The sequence below is a fragment of the Carica papaya genome, chromosome 5, assembly GCF_054855325.1.
Source record: "Carica papaya isolate Zhongbai chromosome 5, ASM5485532v1, whole genome shotgun sequence".
Classification (NCBI taxonomy): domain Eukaryota; kingdom Viridiplantae; phylum Streptophyta; class Magnoliopsida; order Brassicales; family Caricaceae; genus Carica; species Carica papaya.
This window is the reverse complement of record NC_142313.1, coordinates 7,398,806-7,421,766: the sequence shown is the minus strand read 5'-3', so window position 1 is coordinate 7,421,766 and position 22,961 is coordinate 7,398,806. Positions and strand designations below refer to the sequence as shown.

At 32.2% G+C, this 22,961-nt stretch overlaps 1 protein-coding gene across 5 annotated transcripts; it reads left to right on the top strand.

The window, feature by feature from the left end:
• Positions 1-1,308: 1,308 nt before the first annotated feature.
• SEC10 (exocyst complex component sec10) lies at positions 1,309-16,565 on the top strand. 5 transcript variants are annotated; one of them, XM_088219534.1, is made up of 26 exons: positions 1,333-1,467; positions 1,597-1,667; positions 2,190-2,293; positions 2,406-2,657; positions 2,763-2,837; positions 3,432-3,533; positions 3,606-3,656; positions 3,770-3,875; positions 5,440-5,559; positions 9,502-9,593; positions 10,441-10,609; positions 10,683-10,759; positions 10,878-10,976; positions 11,075-11,165; positions 12,034-12,119; positions 12,215-12,382; positions 12,647-12,700; positions 12,772-12,900; positions 12,997-13,089; positions 13,233-13,379; positions 13,545-13,642; positions 13,880-13,964; positions 14,360-14,418; positions 15,167-15,265; positions 15,342-15,425; positions 15,965-16,565. In XM_088219534.1, the coding sequence occupies exons 3-26, from the start codon at positions 2,198-2,200 to the stop codon at positions 16,035-16,037; spliced, it is 2,505 nt and encodes an 834-aa protein (XP_088075660.1). In that variant the 5' UTR covers positions 1,333-1,467; positions 1,597-1,667; positions 2,190-2,197; the 3' UTR covers positions 16,038-16,565. The 5 variants fall into 5 exon arrangements, with proteins under 5 accessions (XP_088075656.1, XP_088075659.1, XP_088075660.1 ...); XM_088219531.1 differs by having other exon boundaries at positions 2,180-2,293; XM_088219530.1 differs by lacking the exon at positions 1,597-1,667 and having other exon boundaries at positions 1,309-1,467; positions 2,180-2,293.
• Positions 16,566-22,961: the final 6,396 nt, after the last annotated feature.

Here is a 22,961-nt window from a genome sequence, read left to right as displayed (position 1 = left end):
TTATTAATATGTTAAACTGTTTTGTGATGTAAAGTATTTATCTATATGTGAAGTATATATATATATAAATATATATAAAAGGAAAATAAAAGAATTTTTGTTGATCCACATTTAATAATTTGAGCTATTGGTTTAAATACACTGTAAAAATATGTTTAGAACAAAATATACATGTACAAATGTATTATAATATCTATGAGCATATGTTATTGTACTGTAAAATTTTTAACAATTGATTCTATTATTATACTTTAAATTCCATGTATATAGTTATATATACATAAAATAGTTGTGTTTAAAATATTTGAAAATTTAAAAATATTAGATTCTGATACCAGAACAATATAATATTAAAAAAATAAAAATAAAACAAACATGTTAAAAAGATAAAAGTTAAAATTACTGATTTCAAAAGAAAATAAAAATATGCATTAAACTAAATAATAAACTTAAAAATAATATGTACATTTATTTATATGTATCACCATTTTATACGTATTCTAATAATTCAAAAATTACCCTTCAATATTCTAATAATTTATATTGTACACGTATACGTATATTTAAACACTAATATTTATTTTATATTATTCATATAATTATATTATTTTAATGTAATAATAGCAAAAATTCTCCATTTTTTATTAGTATACACGCATTACTTACTATATTAGTATAAAAAAATACAAAATTACTCATTAAAATTTAATATAATTCTCTCAATAATTTAAACGATATAAAACAATGGTAATTTTTTAAATTATCCAAAATTATTTTATGTCATTTTTTCAATAATTATTTTAAAAAATACGATGATAAATTAGAATATTAAATATATTTAAATTAAATTAGATATAATATATTTAAATAAATAATTGCATATTGGGAGATTATTTTAAATATAATTGCACTAATGTAATGAGACAAGAAGACGTATGTACTATTTGATCATTATCAGTCAAATAAGTGAATACAAATTATAACTTGTTCATAGTGCTACAAAATGGGGCCATGGTAAATAATTTTGTTGGATTCATATTCTGTTATCTTTTATATAAGATTCTATGAATCAATAATATAGCCTATACTTTATAATGTAAACACAGTTAATCTGCTACATAATAATTTTCTAAAATCTGCTACAAAATAATCTTTCCAAATGGTTCTCTAACAGGTGGGCTTACCCAAGCGCACCATAGCGGCGAAGAAAACAAGAAGTGTATCGACACGAAATCTCTAAAATACCATCAAAATTATCGCCTGGTTCTTTGGCAACTGGAGGGTAAGATGGTCATTTGGTTCAGGAAGAATTTCATTGAAATTTTCGTTGAAGAACAGTCTGTTCTCTTCTCTCTTCCTCTTTCTCTTTCATCTTGCTCGATCTAGCCAACCGAAGCTTAGAAGAAAAGGCGAGCTCTTTGACAATCTTTTATTTGGCGCTGTCACTCATTTGTTAAACGCGAAGAGGTACTATCTCTCTCTTTACAGTTTTCCGTTTAATCGCTGTACGAGATCGAGGTAGAAGAAAATGGAAACAAGTAATTGTCTTCTAATTTTAATATCCTTTTCGCGTTGTCGCTTCATTTTCTGCTATAGGTTGTAGTTCCCATTCGATTGGTTGATTTTGGAGAAACACAGAAGTGAAACTGTGGAATTGAATCCCAAACGTAGGTCGTTCATTGAAACGCGATGTTTTTTTTAGCTGAATTACTAATTTAGCTGTGATTAGGCATCTAATTGAAGATACGAATTTCGTTTACTTGGTTGTTTGGTTCCCGAGAAAATTGAGGAAATTAATCGTTTTGTCTTGCATGTTTTTTTTTTTTTTTGAGATAAGATTGGTTATGCAAATTAGTTGATCAAAAGTACAACAGTAAAATAGCATAAATCTGTGAAGTTGTTCAACTGATCCAGTTAGAAAAGAAAAGGATAATGTTACAAGTGAAAAAGGACTTCCTGGTTAAAATTAAGAATTGTCATACGGATGTAGATGTGACTTTCATTTGCCTATTATTCAGTAGTTGGGGCTTAAACCGAGAGCTGCACGTCTACTATTCTTTTGCTTTAACTGTTTAATGAGAAATGTATTGTGGATTGGGTTTCTTCTCTTGACTTCTTTTGAAGTATTATATGTAGTCTATATCTGCAAATGGTGATCTTGTTGTAATGTTCTCTGAAGATACTTTCAGCAAACAAGATGAAAGATAGTAGAGATGGAACCAAGACTGATAGAAAGTCAAGAACTTCGTCTGTTAGCTCCATGCCTCTCATTCTAGACATAGAAGACTTTAAGGTACTGTCTCGAACTACAGATTCTCATATCTCTTTACACAAATGTTGCTAGTTTCCACTGTATTTTTTTCTTTAATTGGTGAAATGATTAAATGTCAAAATCCATTGTGTAGGGTGATTTTTCCTTTGATGCATTGTTTGGAAACTTAGTAAATGATCTATTGCCATCTTTCCAAGAAGAAGAAGCAGATTCAACAGAAGGACATGGTGGCATTGGTGATGCTTTATCGAATGGTCATATCCGTGCCCCATCTGATGCTGCCAAATTTTCACAGGGACTCCCTTCCCCTTTATTTCCAGAAGTAGATGCTCTTTTATGTCTGTTCAAGGATTCGTGTAGAGAGTTGGTGGATCTCAGAAAGCAGGTAAATCTTGAACTAAGGGAATTGCTTACCTGTTAATTTATATTTTGCGTTGGTGTTTCCTTTTTGGTTTTCTTTTTCTAATTTTGAAACCATTTTGGGTTGAAGATTGATGGAAGACTGAATAATCTTAAGAAGGATGTTTCTGCGCAAGATGCTAAGCACCGTAAAACTCTTGCTGAGGTCAGTTACAAATATGCCAGTCAGTGAAAATAATCTTCCTAAATATATTTTTAATTACTTCAAAACCTTTTCTTGATCTGGTGGGACGGATATTTGAAGATGTAAATAGAATGACTTCACCAATTCTATTTATCAAGAAGTGTCAAGCATCTTTTCAAATCTGTATCAGTCCCTTTTTATCTATTAATGATTGATTTTTTAGCTATTCATTTGAATTGCTGTGCCGAATTTAAGTTGATTATTTTTCGTATCTTACTTGGAGAAGATCAAACAATTCCCAACTGGTCAAATGGTTCTAAATAGGTCTATTTCAGATATCAAACCGAAGGTTCTTTAATGATTGAAGTACTTATACCATAGAATACTGGATGATCCTCTATATGATCATTAATTATTGTTGACTTATGATTTTGATGGAGTTTATTGTATATCCTGTTTCTGCTGGAAAAAGGTGTGGATGGTCCTGATGGAGTTTGATATGATCATGGATGGTTTTGATGTACTTGTACCATAGAATATCATATCCGCCTCAATATGAACATGAATTGTTGTTGACTTATGATTTTGATTGAGTTCATCAAATGTCATGTTCAGCTGGAAAAAGGTGTGGATGGTTTGTTTAGTAGCTTTGCAAGGTTGGATGCGCGTATTTCGAGTGTCGGACAGACAGCTGCAAAAATAGGAGACCATTTGCAGGTAAAAAATTGTCCTGTGCTCAATAGCTCTCTTGTATCATTGAACTGCACCAACATGTTGTTTTCTTGTCAGAGTGCAGATGCTCAGCGGGAAACTGCCAGTCAAACAATAGATCTCATAAAGGTGCCAAATCTCATATATGTATATATATAAATATATTTCTGATAAACATGTGATATTGGTATATTTTGTTTTTTTCATGTTGGTCTGACACATTTTATACTTAACTATTGCAGTACTTGATGGAGTTTAATAGCAGCCCAGGTGACCTGATGGAACTTTCACCCCTGTTTTCTGATGACAGCCGTGTAGCTGAGGCTGCTTCAATTGCACAGAAATTGCGTAAGTTGGCTTTAATTAAATGTTAAATTTTACTGATTATGCATGCCTGAAAGCTCAATTTCACTTTGAAATTATAGCTTTTATATGGAGATCTTAGTTTCTCTTTTATCTCTACTGAAGTTATCTCATGAGTTCTTTATGAGCTGAGCTTGTAGGATAAGGTTTTGCAGCTTCTCTATTATGGTTCTAGTTTCTTTCGTTTCTACTTAAATGTATGGGTAAGACCAATCCAAATAAACCATAAGGAGTCTTGAAGTTTTCTTCTATAAGTTGATCCTATTCTCATTTGAACCAGTATCTGCTATCTGGTAAACCATATAGTATAATTCCAAATTGTTTACATCCACTTATAAAGATATTGAATGTACTTTTCTTAAACTATCACTGATTCCTGCGGAGACTAGGTAACTGTGCTTCGTGTAGTATATCGCTGCAAAACATGAAAGCATGTGTTCCCTCACCAATTTCAAGTAAATGGAAACGATATTCCCACAGTTTATGCTACCTTTATATTGTTGAAAAACTAGTTCCAGTTGTTGGCTTGACTAGGCACAAACCAGAGAAATAAATGGAAGCCATCAAGATGCACAAAAGAAAAATGGAGGCAAACTAACTAATGCGGTTCTGCTCTGTAGCTAATTTCATGTACAAACATGAAACTAGCTAACACAGTTTGACTTTATATCCAATTTCATGGACAAACATGATAGAGAAACTTTACCATAAACTTGGAGGATTAAAAGAATGGTTTCAGATACTATCATTCTCAAACCCCGGTCTCAAATACATCACTCTTATGAAGAAATCGTTTGAAGATATAAGTTTCACTGGTTATACACACTAGAGAGATTACTACCTTTCTTGATCACTCTACATCACCACTCCTTCACTCTTGTTCACTTCATTTGTGGGATCACTTTTGCCCATGCATTTTTGTGCAAATATACCTGGGCATTATAGGAGAAAATCACAAATTCTAGCCTCTAATTATGCTGAATGAATTTCTGCTGCCCTCCATAAATCTTGCATCATGAATGTTTTTGGTCCATCTGCCATGGCAATTGTCACCACCTAGTATATCTCAACTGTGGATCTCAACAAAGAAAGAGCCAAGTGATGGAGCATGAATTTTGCTTCAAGGTAAGAGCTGAAAGTCTGATGGCCATTTCCTTGGTTTTTGCCAGCCAGTTCACACGGGCACTGGTCCAATGACTTTTATGGCCTGTAAAAGAGGCCATTAGATTATAGCAATATATTTGTCAATTAATTTGTTCCTTTTTGAAATAATATTTTTCAATTAACCCATATTTTAACCCTGTTTCGTTTCTATTATTGGACTTTGTAATGGTTTATTTTGTTGTAATTAGTAGCAATTATTCTTACAAATTTTTTATAGGAAGAATTCTTGCTTTCAAATGTTTGCATGAAACAATGGATCATGTGATTAATCCTCAAATTATTTTGGTAATGTCGTTCCTGCAATGGAGAGTAAGTTGTTATTTATATTAGCCTTCAAATATCTGTCTCATGATTCTCTGGCCAAATTTCTTCCTTCTCTATTTAGGATCATTTGCTGAGGAAGATATTGGAAGACAAAGCATAGCTGTGCCATCTGCTGTGGGTAATGCAACTGCTAGCAGAGGATTAGAAGTTGCAGTTGCCAATCTTCAAGACTACTGCAATGGTATAGTAGCTTCTCTTATAATGTTTGTGCTTGTTATTATGAGGAGGCCATAAATGCAGGAAAACTATCTCTAAACATGCATCTTTTATTTGAAATATAAAGTGTGAAGTATATTAATATACGGCACCGAAGGGGTGCCAACATCTATACAAAATATTTACAGATCTACCAAAATATCAATGAGATCTCCTAGATCCTTCATAGAGTTTAGAGGATGACCCAATAACAAGAAAGTAAGGATCTAAACATGCATATTTAATTGATCGATATGATTCAAGTAGGCATTTGTTAAATAAGAAACTGATTATATTTTATCGGGGTAATATTGAAAAGCACCTGAAAGTTTTGTATTTGTATTAGATTGCACAGTTCATTTTTAATTGTAATAATGTGCATCTTACATTATACTCTTATATCAAATAACTCCTGTTAATAGAAAACTGTTAAATATAATTTTTTTATATACATGGCACTTTGAGCAAATAAAAAAAATACATGTCTAGGGCATTTTGTCCAATAAAGATATTTATAAATTGGAAAAGAAGTTTAAAATATATACAACGCAAATATCCACTTTTGCAGTTTCTTCTTCTTTGTCTTCCAACTGCTCTCTCCTCTTTCTCCTTCAATTTATGAGAAACATATCTGAACAAAAGATACATGATTTGAAGTACTTTCTTCTTCAATTTATGAGAGACATGTAGTGGAACAAAAAACGTGTTTTGAAGTACTTCCAGAATGTAGCCTATTAAAAAAAGAATTAAATATATCAGTTTATTGATAGAAGATTACAACCAAGGACACATCGTCTCAACAAAACCTGAACCCAATCCACAAACCCTCAACACCTGAGAGCAAAGCAAAGGTAAAACAAAATTCTAACAAATTACAGAGTCCATGTAACGTAAGCCAAGGGCTCTATATATTTCTGAATCACAGTTTAGAAAAACATGTACATTAGTCCTGGAAAAAAATTATAAAGATCTAGACTCAAAAGCTTCAAAATACAAAAGCAGCTTCATCCATTGAGTTTTAGATTTGGCACAAAGAACAAGTCTCATCGAAAGTTGTCTGGACCACAAGGCAACCGGAAATATAGAAGCAACAACCCTCTGAAATTTCTTTGGCCAGAATGCCTAGAATAAAATTCGCTTGAGCACTAATTAGATTTGGGCAAGTATGGGGAGCAACAATAGGAATCATCCATAGAAAGGTAGAATTTTGTCCAAATCAATCCAGATTTGAGCAAGCTAGTCCTCTCATAGCTTTCATGTTTTTTCTAGCTTGCAAAGAATATCTGTTTCTAACAATAGAACATGACACAAAAGTAGTTGAAGTAGATCTCTGCTAGAATGATAAGAAGAAGTAAGTGATGATAGCTGGAAAAAGAAGAAGAAATTGTGAAAATGAATTGATGGTTTCTTTTTTCTGTGAAATTATTTTTTAATATATAAACATTTTTTGGACAAAGATATTGCTCAGAGTGTCACATGTACAAAAAGGTTAAAGTTAATGGTTTTACTTAACGGAAAGGATGGTTTAATACAATGTTACGGTGCAGGATGCACATTGTTACATTTTAAAGTGTAGGTGTAGAATTTGGAGAAAAAAATAATTTTTATTCTCACCCTTTAAGTTGTAACACCTGGGTATTTATAAAGTCTTTAAACTACAAATTAAGAAATAACTATTTTATTAGAATTCTAATTACATGATACCAACTAATAATTAAAATACTTAAATAATAAATTATACTACTCAAACATTCCTCCTCAAGTTGGTGCAGGGATATCTCTCATGCCCAACTTGCAGTTTACGTTTTGATGAGTCATCTTGCAATTTACCAGTGTCAATCTTCTTTTGTTCAAAGATTCTGATTTTACTAGATTTGTTGCCTCTGTAGTTGATGAATAGTTAAATTGAGACAGAATACGCTTCAGGGTTCGAATCTCTTCATTCAAAAAAGCTCCAATTGTTGGTATGTCAGGTATTTCACTTTTCTCAACTAACTTTTCTTGAACTCTCGTAGGTCCGCCATTATTTCTCTCACTACCTCTAGTTGGCTTTCCATGCAACTTCCAGCAAGTCTCTCTTGTGTGTTTTGCCTTGCCACAATAGTCACATCTCCGTAGGTACTTGGATTGTTCAGACTGAACAACTAATCCAAGTTTTTCGACTGGTGTTATATAAAATATGACATTCTTTCTATTTTTTTCTTACTGGACATAGACATAAGTTTATTCTAATGAAGGAAAATGATTTTTACCAAGCATCTAGATCCGTATTTGATCATATTTGGTGTTCAAACCAGTTTAGAAATAATAAATTCGTTCTTTTTCTATCAATTTCTGAAATTTAATTGCATATGTAAGACAATCTGCTTGAAAGCCTTGATAGTAATCTAATTTCTGTCATAATCCACTCAGTTCAGAAAAATATCGTGAAATAATCATCTTTCATTGATTTGGACCATGAATTTTATTGCGGAGTTTATAAATTTGGACATCATTATCCACTTGTGAATATGTAAGAGATGCCGGGTTCTATATTTTTGTTGAATATCGAGTAATAAATATGTTCGTGCAATATGTGGTTGCATGGAATTGCTTAGCCAAGACATTGCCAAAGAATTTTCAGAGTCCCATATGTTATATTTCAAATCATCTACTTCTGGTTTCTTCATATCACCTGTAATGTACCCCTGCAATCCTCTAACTTTGATGAACAATAAATAAGATTTTGATCAAATAAGATAATTAGTTCTATTAAGTTTTACAGAATTTGTAATTTGCACCAAAATAGCAAAAAAAGACAGAAAATACTGAAATTAGATATGTCTGTCTCGGCTCAAAAAACGACTTGGCTTAGCTCAGAAAACGGCTCGGCTCAGCTGAAACTCGGCTTGGCTTAGTGCAGGTGGCTCGGCTCAGGCTGAAATTAGCTCGGCTCAATGCAGCTGGCCAGAAAAACTCCTTGCGCAAGGTCTGCGTGCGGTGAAGGGGAAAACTTGTGCCCAGTAGAAGGCCGGTAGGTCGCGGCTAGAGGCTTTGTACGATTGGAGTGAGGCAGATTCTCTGCACGCGGAGGATGAAGAAACCAGAGGTTGTCGCGCAGCTCTGCGTGCGGCTGAAGAAGAAGGAAATATTGGTGCCCTGTGCGACTCTGCGTGTGGCTGAAGAGGGAATTGGGTTGTGTGTCTCTGCGCACGGCTGAAGAATAAGGAAACCTTGGTGCCCTGTGCAGCTCTGTGCACAGCTGGAGAAGGGAACTAGGTCGCGCGTCTCTGCGCGCAGCTGAAGAAGAAGGAAACTGAGAGTGTCTTCACATCTCTATGCATGGTGGAAGAAGGAACTGGGCCACGCGGCTCTGCGCGCAGTGGAGGAAGAAATCGGCTCGTCCTTTGTGCGGCGTTGCACGCGGTTGAGGAAGGATCTGGCTGCCTTCTCCCTTCCTCTGATCTTTCCTCTCTTCCCCCTTGTCTGGCTCTCTTTCTCCTCAGCTTCCTTTTGTTGTTTTAGGGTTTTAAAAAAATCCTAAAAATAAAACCTCAAAATACCCTTATTTTGCTCTAATACCATGTAGAATTTGGAGAAAAAATATAATTTTTATTCTCATCCTTTAGGTTGTAACACCTGAATATTTATAGAATCTTTAAACTAATAATCTGGAAGATGATTTGTCCATTTCAGAACTGGACAGGAATAGAGTCCTTTTGAATTACATGGGTTTGCACCCCTTGGTGCCTGTGAATGAATACTGTTTTTATTTCAAAAAAATGTTAAATGAGTGTAGAACCTTTGAATCCCTTTGAAAAATACGTTAGAACCTGAAATACTCATCTACATGAGTGGGATAGAATAGATTCATAGAGTAGCTTTAATATCCTTATCATTTTATAGCCTTTTTCATCCTTTCTGATGGTGTTCTATGTCCATCTTGTAGAACTGGAGAACAGATTGTTGGCTCGTTTTGATGCAGCATCACAGAGAAGAGAACTGTCTACCATGTCAGAATGTGCTAAAATTTTATCTCAGGTATTTGCTTAGAAGGGTAGTTGGTCATGTTTTTGCCTTATTGATTCCACCTTCTCCGCATAATAATCTCTTATGCTGTGCATCTATTCATGTGCACATGTTTTCTTTCCCCAACCCCGGAGTTATTCATTTGAATATGAGAATCAATTGAACTTGGTAGATTCGGCCCTTGGTTTTAATTTGCATTTTTAATAAATCTCTTGCTACTAATTCTGTGCAAACATTGGACTTGGATGTTAACATCACTATGATATTTGCCTAATCTTTTAATTAATTTGGGATACTTGCTGCTTGGAAATCATCTTGTTGGTTTTATGGTCCTTCTTCTCTCCCCTTTCTATTGATTCTTTTGGGCCTTGGCCTTTTTCTTGAAAGAAGCTTTTTTGTAGTGAAATAATTTTTTGGGCCGTGGCTTATTCTTTAGAAGTTTCTAACTGCACATATTTCTATTTATTGGTAAAAAAATGATGTCCCAGGTGTTTGTAAGTGATTTTGAAGAAGTTAAAGAAGCTTGTTATATCATATATATGATGCTACAGAAGTAAATCTAATCAGGACACTCTTGGCTCATTAAAGTTGAAGATGAAAATATAATATTGTTACCTATGTTGTTGTTACCTATATGTTGCATAGGTATTGCTTCTCTCAGAATGGTTCTGTTCTACATTACTTGCATGGATGTCTAGAAATATGCTAGAAGAATCATGCTGTTAGTTCTGTGGATCTGCATACTGAGATCTGAATAATGGAAGGAAATGGATGCAAAGGAAATGTTTTAATCTCTATCCTTTTACCAGATCAGTAGAGTTGTCTGTCTTTGCTTACTTTTTTACTTTTCAAAATTCAGTTTAATAGGGGAACTAGTGCTATGCAACATTATGTGGCAACCCGTCCAATGTTCATCGATGTGGAAGTCATGAATGCAGACACCAGATTAGTCCTTGGTGACCAGGCTTCTCAACCTAGTCCCAGCAACGTTGCTCGTGGACTCTCTTCTTTATACAAGGAAATTACAGGTTTGGAGGATAATTGTTGTTCCAAATGCAGATTCTTCCAATGGATTTGTCATATTTTGTTCTTTTCTTGTAGATACTGTGCGAAAAGAAGCTGCCACAATTATGGCTGTTTTTCCTGCCCCTAATGAAGTTATGTCAATTTTGGTTCAGGTACGCTGCAAGGCATTGATCTTTATGGTTTTCATGTTATTCACTCAAATCAGCATGGCTTAAGACAGTTGTGTTTCTAATTATATATTTATAACTAGTTTTCAAATCTTGTGTGCAGCGAGTTTTAGAACAGCGAGTTACAGGTATTTTAGACAAATTGTTGGTGAAGCCCTCTCTTGTGAATCCACCTCCTATGGAAGATGGGGGGCTTTTGCTAGTGAGTAGAATCACTGAGCTTCAACATTTTTTCTAATTAAAATGCCAATCAATCGAGAAAAAATAATGACTTCATTCATATTTGACTTGAGGCTTCAGTATCTTAGAATGCTGGCTGTGGCATATGAGAAGACAAAGGAACTTGCTAGAGATCTACGAACGGTTGGGTGTGGTGATTTGGATGTTGAAGGTAAAAATTAAGTTTCTTTTTATTTCCAAAAGAAAAAGTTCCTTTTCCTTGTGAATTTGAACTTCCTTCCATTATTGACCCTATGGCTTAGGAAAATGCTCATTCCACAGAAAAACTATGAGCCGAGAAAGAGATTAGTTTTCTTATAAGTCTGTCAGTATTTTTGCCTCATAACAACTTGTCAGTGAGCTTTATGCTTATGATCTATGATATTCAAGAGTATGTTTGGTGGAGGGAAGGGGATGGAAAAGAAGGCAAATGTAGGAGGCCTTGCTTTGGAGATTTTTGTGCTGGAATGAAGTGGAAATGAGGAGATTACCTTACTCCCCTGCAAATCTTCTCCCTCAAATTCGGGGAGAATGGATTTGGAAAGTGTAGGGAACTTAATTTTTTTTTTTTTTCTGGTGATAAACTATCTTTTAGATATCTTTAAAACCCAAAATTCTCCACCTGTTCCCTTTTAGAAAGAAAAAGGAGATCTTCCTTTCTGCCCCTCATTCAACTAGAGAAAACTAGTCGCCTCTCATTTGCATTCCATTCTTTCCCAAGTAATATTACTAGTTTTCATTCTGTTCCTTCCTATTCTGTTTGAATACTTACCTTCCCTCCCTCAAACAGACCTCAAGGAACAGCAATGCGCTTTCTTTATGTTTGGTCTAACACTAACAAGTCTCTGATTGGGTTGATTTCGTCCTTCCGAATTTAGTAGCAAATGTGGAGCAAGTAATTTGAGATCATAATTATCTTACTGAACGCTAATCTTTTTGTGTTGAAACAAATGTGAATATGGTATATGCTGGTGTTGCCATATCTTGGGTTTACAGAATCTAATTTTATGCTTGAATACTGACCTCCTTTGTTGATTCAGGCCTCACAGAATCTCTTTTCTCTAGCCACAAAGATGAGTATCCTGAACATGAACGAGCATCTTTGAAACAACTATATCAAGCAAAGGTTTTGATCAATTGTTTAAACATATTGATTGAAGGTACCATTCTCATTTGGGTTTAGCGTAACGACCTTAGATGTAAAACTACTATTTCTTGCAGATGGAAGAACTACGTGCTGAGCAGCTTTCTGAGTCAACCGGGACAATTGGGCGCTCTAGGGGAGCATCAGTAGCATCTTCCCCTCAGCAGATATCTGTTACAGTTGTGACGGAATTTGTCCGTTGGAATGAAGAAGCAATTTCCAGATGCACATTGTTCTCTTCTCAGGTTACATTTATTACTGAGATTTTGAACTTCTTGAATATGTATTATGCTTTTCAAGCAGGAGTTGTTTAGACATTGTCCTAATAAAGTGTCTATCTATAGGTTTTCAAGATGAGAGGTTAACATTATGGACCTTTTCGAATTTCTTTAGTTGAGAGAGAAATCTAAATCTAATACCTAGCTGTTAGACTAAGTTATTATCTTTGACAATTTCACACTCTGTATCTTATGTCTTTATTAATTTGACTTCTTAATGTCCTTCTACAGTCTGCCACCCTTGCAGCTAATGTAAAAGCAGTATTCACTTGCCTATTAGACCAAGTAAGTTGTTTAATTAAATTCTTAAAGTCTTTGGGTTCATGTCATAGATTCTCAATTTTTTCCCTCTGCAGGTTAGTCAATACATTACGGAAGGACTTGAACGGGCTAGAGACAGCCTGACTGAAGCTGCAGCTTTGAGGGAAAGGTTTGTGCTGGGCACAAGTGTTAGTAGAAGGGTGGCTGCTGCTGCTGCCTCTGCTGTAACTACTCGATCACCCACTTTTTTGCAGAATCTTTTCTGTAGCATCCCCAGAACATTATGAATGCTATAACTGAAATTGCTTGGTTGATTATAGGCAGAAGCTGCTGCTGCTGCTGGTGAAAGCAGTTTCAGATCTTTCATGGTTGCTGTACAACGTTGTGGTAGCAGTGTGGCTATAGTTCAGCAAGTATGATCATTTCCTTTGATCTTGTTTGTTTATAATTGTGCTAGCTGGTGATAGAATTATCCTTTACAGGAAAAGAAAAAAAAACTGGTAATAGAATTCTCTAATATTATGATATCTCAATCAATCTCTACTTTTATCCTTAGTATTTTGCAAATTCTATATCGCGGCTCTTACTACCTGTGGATGGTGCACATGCTGCTTCCTGTGAAGAAATGGCATCAGCAATGTCCAGTGCAGAGGCTGCTGCTTATAAAGGCCTTCAGCAATGTATTGAAACTGTCATGGCTGAGGTCAGTTATTGGCTTCCTGTAACATGCTTATTGTTTGATTATTTTTGAAATATAGCAGATCAACAAGGATTTAACTTAATGGCCATTTGCACCATATATTTCTTATTATAGTTTGTTCTGTTTTCAGCCTCTGAATTCTGAATTTCTGTGTTTTCTAATTCTCAGGTGGAACGGTTACTGTCAGCTGAGCAGAAGGCAACAGATTATCGGTCACCTGATGATGGTATTGCTCCTGATCATCGCCCAACAAATGCCTGCACAAGGTTTGTCTAACTGACATCTAGGTATCTATTTTGAGCATATCAGTCTCTTAAAATCACTAGGATTCTGGAAACTGCTTGTGAAGTTACTGTCATCATGAGCACCATATATTATTTTGATATTCTTTCTTGATGTAGAAAAGTAGTTTTTTTTATTATATATTTCTGCAGTGTGAAAGAAACACATTTAATTCATTTGTTTTTCTCATTTTAAGTGACCATTTGTCTTCTATTGTCTAGAGCTGTGGCATATCTTTCCCGTGTGCTTGAAGCTGCATTCACTGCACTGGAAGGCCTTAACAAACAGGCATTCCTGACTGAGTTGGTAAAGTGTTTTATCAGTTGAGATTTATCTTGGTCCATTTTTACTTTTGAGATTTCTCTTGATTCTTGTGTATGTAATCCAACAACTTCATTCATCCTCTTTCCCAGCATGTCTTGGTCTTATATATACATAAGAACTCCTTTACACATCTATGTTTCTTCAATAACGTATAATCACTAAAATTTATGATAGAATCTTTACTACCTTAATCACTTTAAAAGGTTGTTGAGATTCCATTTATTCTTCTACTTTTCTTAAAAGAATATTCTTGAAATCTTAGTTACATTTATTCACCACGAGCAAGGACTTGCAAGTAGTTTTAACATAGTGAAATTTGAAGTAATAATCTGCCATTATATTCAAGAGAATAAAATGATAAAATTTATTATTCTCAGGGCAACCGATTGCACAAAGTGCTGCTTAGTCACTGGCAGAAATTCACATTTAATCCCAGGTAATTTCCCTCACTCTTTCCATGAGCTGTTGAGTTTTCTTCAATATAATACGTCACGTCACAATAAAATGCTGTTGCTCTAATGCTTTGGTTGTGACTGTTTTCTGAAGAAAAAAGCATAATTCCTCTTAAGGAATTGTAAAAGGTTTTGACCGAAGTTCATAGCAACATAGTTAGAATATTTATCAGTTAAGATGAACTAGACACAAGATAATGTCAACTGCATTCCATTTGATGAGACTGCTTAGATTACAAAACTTTTCGTTCAATCATTTTCATTTCTTCTTTCAGTTGTTTTTATTCCTATCCAATTCAGCCACCTCAACCTTCCCTATCCATCAATCTCTCACTCCACAATCATTTCTCTGTTGTGGTGAGAATCTTTCTGTTCTCTGCCGGTAGAATTTGAGTTACCATTAGTCTGAGCATGGACTTTCTCTCCTGTTTAATATAGGAGAAATGCACTCTTACAAGTAGAGTCTTGTTTTGTTTTTCTTTTTCAACTTTTTTCAGCTTTTCAGTTTTAGTAACTTCCCATGCTTATAATTGTCAATAATCTGCAAGTTTTTTATTGATTTCCCCTGTAAATGCAACATGTTTAGCTTCAAAAGCAGTTGGGTTTTTTTGATATTCACATTCTTTAGGCAACCAATATGTTTTATTTTGTTATATGTAACACAAGGGAAAAGATTGACTTGCTTCTTCTAGGTTCTCCTTCATTTATTTTTCCATGACTGGCTGTTTGCAGTGGAGGATTGCGGCTGAAGCGTGACATAACAGAATATGGAGAATTTGTGCGGAGTTTCAATGCTCCATCCGTTGATGAGAAATTTGAATTATTGGGCATGTAAGTCACAAAAGGTTTGCAAAATTCCATCCTTCATTTTAGCTTTGTATATAATACTGATGACTTTTGATTCCAGCATGGCCAATGTCTTTATTGTCGCTCCTGAAAGTCTATCTACCTTGTTCGAGGGTACACCCAGTATTCGGAAAGATGCACAGAGGTATAAAGATATATGAATGTGTCGCACATTGATATCCAATATGAATAATTAATGAGTTCTTCTTGTGAAAAAAAAGGAAAGAATAATAAACGGCCTTGATTTTCATTAGGACACAACAAAAGTTGTTCTAGAAAACTTTTTTGATCGATAAATGCATATAAAAAATACTTATGTTAACTACATATTTAGTGTTAATAGTAGTTGAGGGGTGATTCTGTACCTTTCGGCTTGAGGGTGTCTACAAATAGCATAGAAATATATTGCTGATACTGTGATACTTCCTAGTTGCCTTCAACCAAACATCAAGATGTAGATAATTTATGCTGACACCCTCTGCAGGGAAGGGAGTTACTCTTCTTCCAAGAGTTTATTAGTGTGTTCTTCATGTAATGACAGATCTCTTTGTGCATATGTGCATGTACACACATGATCTGTCTCTTAGAGGCTTTCCTTTTCTCTGAGATGCTTTCTGGTCAACTTCAATACAGTGAGATGCCTCTCAATAGTGCTGAGTTTCTTAAAAATGATTGAATATACAGGTTTATTCAGCTTAGAGAGGACTACAAGAGTGCAAAACTTGCATCAAGACTCAGCTCACTCTGGACGAGCTGAGATTGATAAAGTAGGTGGCATGTTGATGTGTAGATAGCTTCCAAATTTTCTCAGGCAGTTCTCTCAGAGCAATTTGTAGCTTGCAAGGCAAGAAAGTCAGAAACTTGAAGTTGAATAGTTTTGGGCAGCATTAAGATGAAGTTAAAGATCCGTTTTGAAGTTTTAACAGCAGAAGCTTATGAGCTCATGACTGGATAGAATATGGGGGACATTAAGAGTTTCTTTCTGAATTCTTTTTCATAATTTCTTTTTCTCCCTCCATTTCTTATTCTTATATGTGGAGTGTATATTTTGAAGATATGGGGAAGACGGAAGAAGTGCAATAGATGTGTAGTAATTCTAAAGGCTTTTTAAATGTATTTTGTAGGTTTGTGATTTTTGTTCTGATGAACCAATGAAAGGTCTAATGTTCTGGATGTGTGCGTGCTCGCCCTTGTAAATGATACTAATAGGGGATCAGTAATGACAGTACGGGGGCCTTATTGTTAGTTTGCAATCAATATATTTATATGTATTTTTCAACATCAATTACATTGAGATACTGTGGGGAAACTGGTCCCTTGAGAGTGTAAGTTCTCAGTAATTTAGCAGTTACTACGGGATCAGGTTTGGCAAACTTAATTGAAGATTTCATAGATTAGAATCAATTCTACCAAATTGATACAAAATTTTATTCCCTTGAGCTTTATAAATTGGTTTTCTCTTACGAATTTGTGTAACCTTCTTTTTGGTAGGACTAGAGTTTAGGGTTGGGAGTTACTCCAAATTAGGTGGGTAGATTAATGGTATAATTGAGACAAGGAATGGGAATTAAATAGTTAATTAATGCTAAAACTGAGCTGGACATGTCTAGCTGATTGCTTAACTGGAGAAGGTACCAGATTTCTAACATGTGTCTTAGCTTGTTACTAAAATGATTAAACGATCATTGTTTGGATTTTAATGTTAAAAGATGAAATATTAGATACCCAGTTATTTTAATAAATTTAACAATCAAGTAGTGGATACAACAGCACTTGCCAAAAATATAATACAATGTTTTCTTAGTGGGTCAATCAAGTTAATTTATAATTTTGTTATTAAAGTTTTATCTACAAAAATTGAATATATGCACGCACTTTTTCTTTCAATAAATTAACTATTGACAATAACTTTTTTCCCAAAAGACCCTTGCGGATAATTTACTAAATTCCGAAGTTTAATTTTTTTTTTTTTTTTTTTAACTCTCTTCTATATTACCTTTACGTTAATATTTATTTTATTTTAGTAATTTTTTAATCGGATTTTGAGTCATTAATTATTATGAAGATGTCATCTTATTTAATCTCTGAGCTTCCTACTTATCTTAACAATTTTAAACAAACGTATATTTTATAAAAATATTAGAGGAATAAAACAAGTCCACGCATACCATTAAACGAAATTAAAAAAAAAAAAGACATGTTACATGTTACAAATTGGAATAAAGACTAATTAACTACAATATCTTAGGCACAAACAAAACTCAATAATTAAATATTTTGTGGCAAATAATAAATAATTTATTAAATTTTTATATGTTATCGAGTTATCCCCTCTGTTGGGTACCTTAAGATCATGCTCGTACCGATTACCCTGGAAGAAATAAAATATTATATACTTTGACTTCTTAGATAGAAATAAAATATTAAGTCTCAAATTTATTTTAATTGGACTGGACGTCAGGACTACACGGATAAGAACTCATCAATTTTATTAGATATTATAATATTTTTTTAAAAAAATATTAAAATAAATTCTTTGATCACAAAAGAATTTTGTAAATTAAGAATTTACTTCTGTGAAATTAACCAGAAAATAAGTTATGGCGCCCCCTCATGTTGGTTCTGAGAAATTTGTTTCATACTGTTTTTTTTTTTTTTTTTATCTTAATGTAATCATAATCGAGTAACATTAATATTATATGATATTTTAATATTCAACAAGAATAAAGTTTATAATTATTTGGAATCAATAGAAGAAAAAGGACAATGTACATGTGAATTAAGCGCCATAACTTTTCCGATAAAACGACATCTTTCTAATGATCTTGTGAATGGACGTTTTTTAACACCACACGAAACCCATCTCACAATACAATATAGACTCTAATGATGGAAGAGGCACAAATGAAGGCTCAAATTTGAAACATACAATATATATATATATATATATATATATATATATATTTGAAGTTCATGAAACCACAAATTATTAGAAAACTACTCATGTATATTAGTTTGGTTGATATGGATGAATTTTCTTTTTCCTGAATAACAAAAGTTCAATTTGTATATCTAATATTTTAAAAATAAAATTTTGAATATACCGAATTAAGATGTAAGAGTGTATATCTAAAATTATATAGAAAGAAATTCGGTTTAATTATCGCTGTAATAATTGACTCAAAATATTTTTTTCAGTACTTATTAAATTTGATCATATTTTATTAATATTTCAAAAATCATTTATTACTATAAACTTAAGATATTATATCAAATAATTTATAATATATTAAAATAATAGAAAAACTATAATAAAAATAAGCACAAATACGTTTAAAAAGTAACTTGAACCAGAAACAACAATAAAATTACAAGAGAAACCCTAAAAGAAAAAAAAACAAAGAAGTGTTGAGCGAGTGATTTAGACACTTGGCAGTGGCGTTCTTTCTCTTGGGGATGTGTGTGTGTGTGTGTGTGGTGGTGGGGTTCTTGCTAGTTCTCACTAGTGTGGCTCCTCCCACTAAAACCTGACATGTGAGAAGGATAGAAAAGGAGAGTTTAAATATTGATTGTTGAATTTATAGCTTAATGGAAGTGGAGGGATTGGAGTTGGACCATCTATTTGATAGCAAACGAATCTCTCTTCTCTATCACCACCACCATCTTTTAATTCTCTCCATCATAACATACATATGTACATACATTTACACAGAAAATATTGATTACAAGGTGGTGCTGTATATAGTGTTGGACAGAGAGAAAGAGACCCACAAATTTAAGACCCACTACATTCATGAACATGTTTCATGTTGTGGGTGGTCGGTTATATATATATATATATATATATATACCGATGAGTCAATACTCATGACATATATATGTATATGCATACCCATGCTATTTATCCCAAAAATCTTTTCACGTCTCTATAGATCGACCCATGATGCCCATCTAATCTCTAACGTAGTAAACTCAACTCATCTATCTTCAAAAAGACTAGTACTCTTCATATCTCTGTCTTCTAACTAGATGATGAGAAAGATTCTACATATATATATATATATGTATATAAGATATACATAATGTAATATGCATGTGATCCAAGTAAACGGATGGTGGGATTCAAAAGTCAAGCGGAAGTATTTCTAGGGTAGGCTCTAACTTATCCAAGCTTAAAACATTTCCCTACCAACCAAATCCAATCTCCTCCCAAATTCTAATGTATCCGAATATAATCATGGCTTGTTAGTTGTAGGGTCGGCTTTGGGGAGAGAAGAGGAGATAATTTTGTTATTATAATATATTATTATTTATTCTATTAAGTTAATTTTATTTCACCTTTTTTTCTTTATGATAATCATTTATATATTTAAAAATTAACATGGATATATGAGCATTAATTGGTGACTACTAATTTGCGAACAATAGATGATGCCTTTATAAGGTAAATAATGATTATTAAATATTGAAAAACGTGTAAAATTTACATTAATATAAAAATAAAATATGAGGACGTGTAGTACCAAGATATTTAATAGTACCATACACCAAAGTTCTCAAAAAATATAAAATATTTAACTAAAAGAATAACAATAATTGACCTTTAAAAATATATGAAATTAAACAAAGAGAAACTTTTAATCATAACTTGTACATCCTTTTAATTTATTATTTCTCCATTATACTTCTATGTCACCTTACTAGCATAGGTTGTGATCCTAAAGGGCAAAATTTAAGAGTGCTTAATTATTCATTTTCAAATATATGTTACTATATGTATTTTCTACTTGTTTACTTTTTAAAATTGTGTATATTAATTGATGTCATTTATTAAAAGGAAGAGCAAACATGATAACTAAAAAATATTCACCCAATCTACAAAAACAAATTATTCAAAATGAAGTGAGAAATCCATCTTGCTGTGGATAGAATTCTCTAAGTGGAAGTGCGGGATATCCACTTCCCCATGATGTGGTACTCTAATAGGAAAATGATAACTTTATTAAGGCCATCGAGAGAAGAAACCCATCTATCATATCTCTTGAATATCAATAAGTATACTTTAAGGAACTATGTAACTTCTTATCGAGTAATGTTCATTAGATTTAAAGAAAAATAATGAACAAACTTGATTGAAAAAAAAAAAAAAACTTGTCGATATCTTTAAGAGAAGTAAAATCCACCTAAAAAAATTCTACAACTAGATCGGAGATCCATCTAAAGAAACTTGAGGGTCAAATATGATTAATTTAACCTTAAATATAATGGTGAGACCTTTTTAAATATGAACTCAATAATAAAACTTGTCTCCATTAAATTTTTTTTAAAACTTAGACCATTATTATGAAATAGAGGAATTTGTTGATCATTTAAATTATTACAAAAATTTAAAGATTTCTATTGGAAGTTTTAGGGCCATGTATTGTAGAGAGTTCATACACACTTTCAATGTTTATAAACATGCAGATCAAACAAGCTATGGATTAGTCCTTGCCACACTTCATCAGTGAACACAAATTTTATGCCACTACATAATAATTAAACAAAGTTCTTTAGAATAGATAAACTAGATGAAGAGTAGAGTTATAACAATTATAGATAACGAGGTAAGAAGTCATAGTTTCTTTTTTTAAAAAAAATCTAAAAATCCTTCATAAGAACTTTTTGTTAATAAAAAAAAATGAATACATGTCAAGTAATAACTATAATAGTGAATGAATAGAGTTAAGAAACTTACCTAGCATCTCTTTTAACAATATTGCTAAAAAATCATTAAAGCATTCATAATAACGTGCATGATCGTATCTGCTAATTCATTAGTAGTTGCACATCAAATATTATATGAATCGTAATATAAAGTTATCAATTTCTTATAAATAAGTGATATTAGATTAAAAAAAAATATTTTATATTTTTTTAAATTAGTAATGTTTACTATTTTTTATATTTACTGATAAATTTTGAGATAACATTTAAAATAATTTATTTGGTAATATGTGAAGAATAACTAAGAGTAATTAAGTCATATGAAATCAGATAAGTTACTGATTAATATTTAGTACAAAAAATTAAAGAAAACTAATTTTATTTCTTTCTTTCTCTGAGTTAGCTCTCAGAAAAAAAAAAAAGTTTTATATAAATTCATCCAATTCAAAGGGAATAAGCATATATCTAGTTATAATTTAATTATTAATATAATCACAAAAAATATATAATTATAAAATATAAAACTTTTAAGGAAAATGCAATGAGGTATTATTATAAGAAGGTGTTATTTATATTAGTTTGGATTTTGTTAATAAATTATTTGGTATAAGTAAAAGACAACCATATATTTAATACTTTATGCTTAAAGAATAAATCAAACTTTATACATACCATGGAATGTTAAGGAAGACGTAGAACATCTAATCAAAGATTCCTTCATCAATCATCTCCTTCAATTACAACCGCATCTTTTTAGCTACAAATCCCATCATCACTCCACCACTCAACTAATTACCACTCAATGCCATATGCACATTATATATATATATATAGAGAGAGAGAGAGATAGATACATATACATATAACCTATAGTTATAATTCCAAGACCTACTACATTTTCCCTAATCTTTTTCAAAACGTCAAAGAATATATACATAATGTTGTTTGCGATAACTGTATCAATTATTTCTATTCTTTTTTTTTTTAATTGTTTCTTGAAAATACTTTCCCACTTGTCATACATAAACAAACATTCACTTTAAAACTTATAATTAATATTTTTTCATTTTCAACGACGTATATATGTATACATATATATATATATATATATGTATATGCACTCTGTTAGGAGAAATTATGATACTTTAACTTAACCCATATTACTTGTTGAATCAAAATTTGAATGAAAAATTAAAAAAAAAAAAAAAAAAAAAGAAAAGACGCTAATTTTTTTGAATCGAGAGTCTTGGATTGAATTGAATTGAATTGTAATGTTTAAGATATAAATCATTAATTAAAGTTTTTATTATATTGCAATATATTAATTTTTAAAGAAACATATAAAAAATTACTAAAATGTTTTAAAATTTTATAGTAATATTATAATAACTAAAAATATTTACTTTTAAAATAAACATTGTAAATATTATATCAATATCTAAATAAAAAATAAATTATGTAAATATTTTGATATATTTAATTCTAGGTGAATTTAAGTGAATTGTAAAGATTCAATCGAACAATGCAATTTATAATTAATTTTTAATAATTGTTTCAAATTCATAATATTCAAATCATATAAGTTGTTTAGATTATAGTAACATCTTTGGATCGCTTTTTAAAATACTTCAAATTGTAGAGTTTTCACTTAAAAAAACCTTAAAGTGGAACATTAAAAGCTTTATATATATATATATACACACACGCACACCCCGAATATCTCTTACCAAGTCAAAATATTACAATAGATAAATTAAATTAATATCGACCCTTTTCAAATGTTTTAACCAAACTTTTTAGCTTAATATTTATTAGTATCTAAATATTCTTTAGTTAGTGCACAAGAATTCCAATTATCTTTCAACATTATCACATTCTCATTCAACAAACAAATTTTTTTCTTTTCAATGAATCCAGTCTCACCACCAATTTAGGATAATATAACTACTAAAGTCTATGGTATGATATATCTACA

What these genes read in the sequence shown, in the direction of transcription:
- SEC10 (XM_088219530.1), top strand. Translation starts at nt 2,198, where the DNA reads ATGAAAGATAGTAGAGATGGAACCAAGACTGATAGAAAGTCAAGAACT. An exon ending in AAGATGGGGGGCTTTTGCTA is followed by an intron (nt 10,977 to 11,074) that starts GTGAGTAGAATC and finishes TTGAGGCTTCAG; the next exon opens with TATCTTAGAATGCTGGCTGT. An exon ending in TGGTGATTTGGATGTTGAAG is followed by an intron (nt 11,166 to 12,033) that starts GTAAAAATTAAG and finishes TTGTTGATTCAG; the next exon opens with GCCTCACAGAATCTCTTTTC.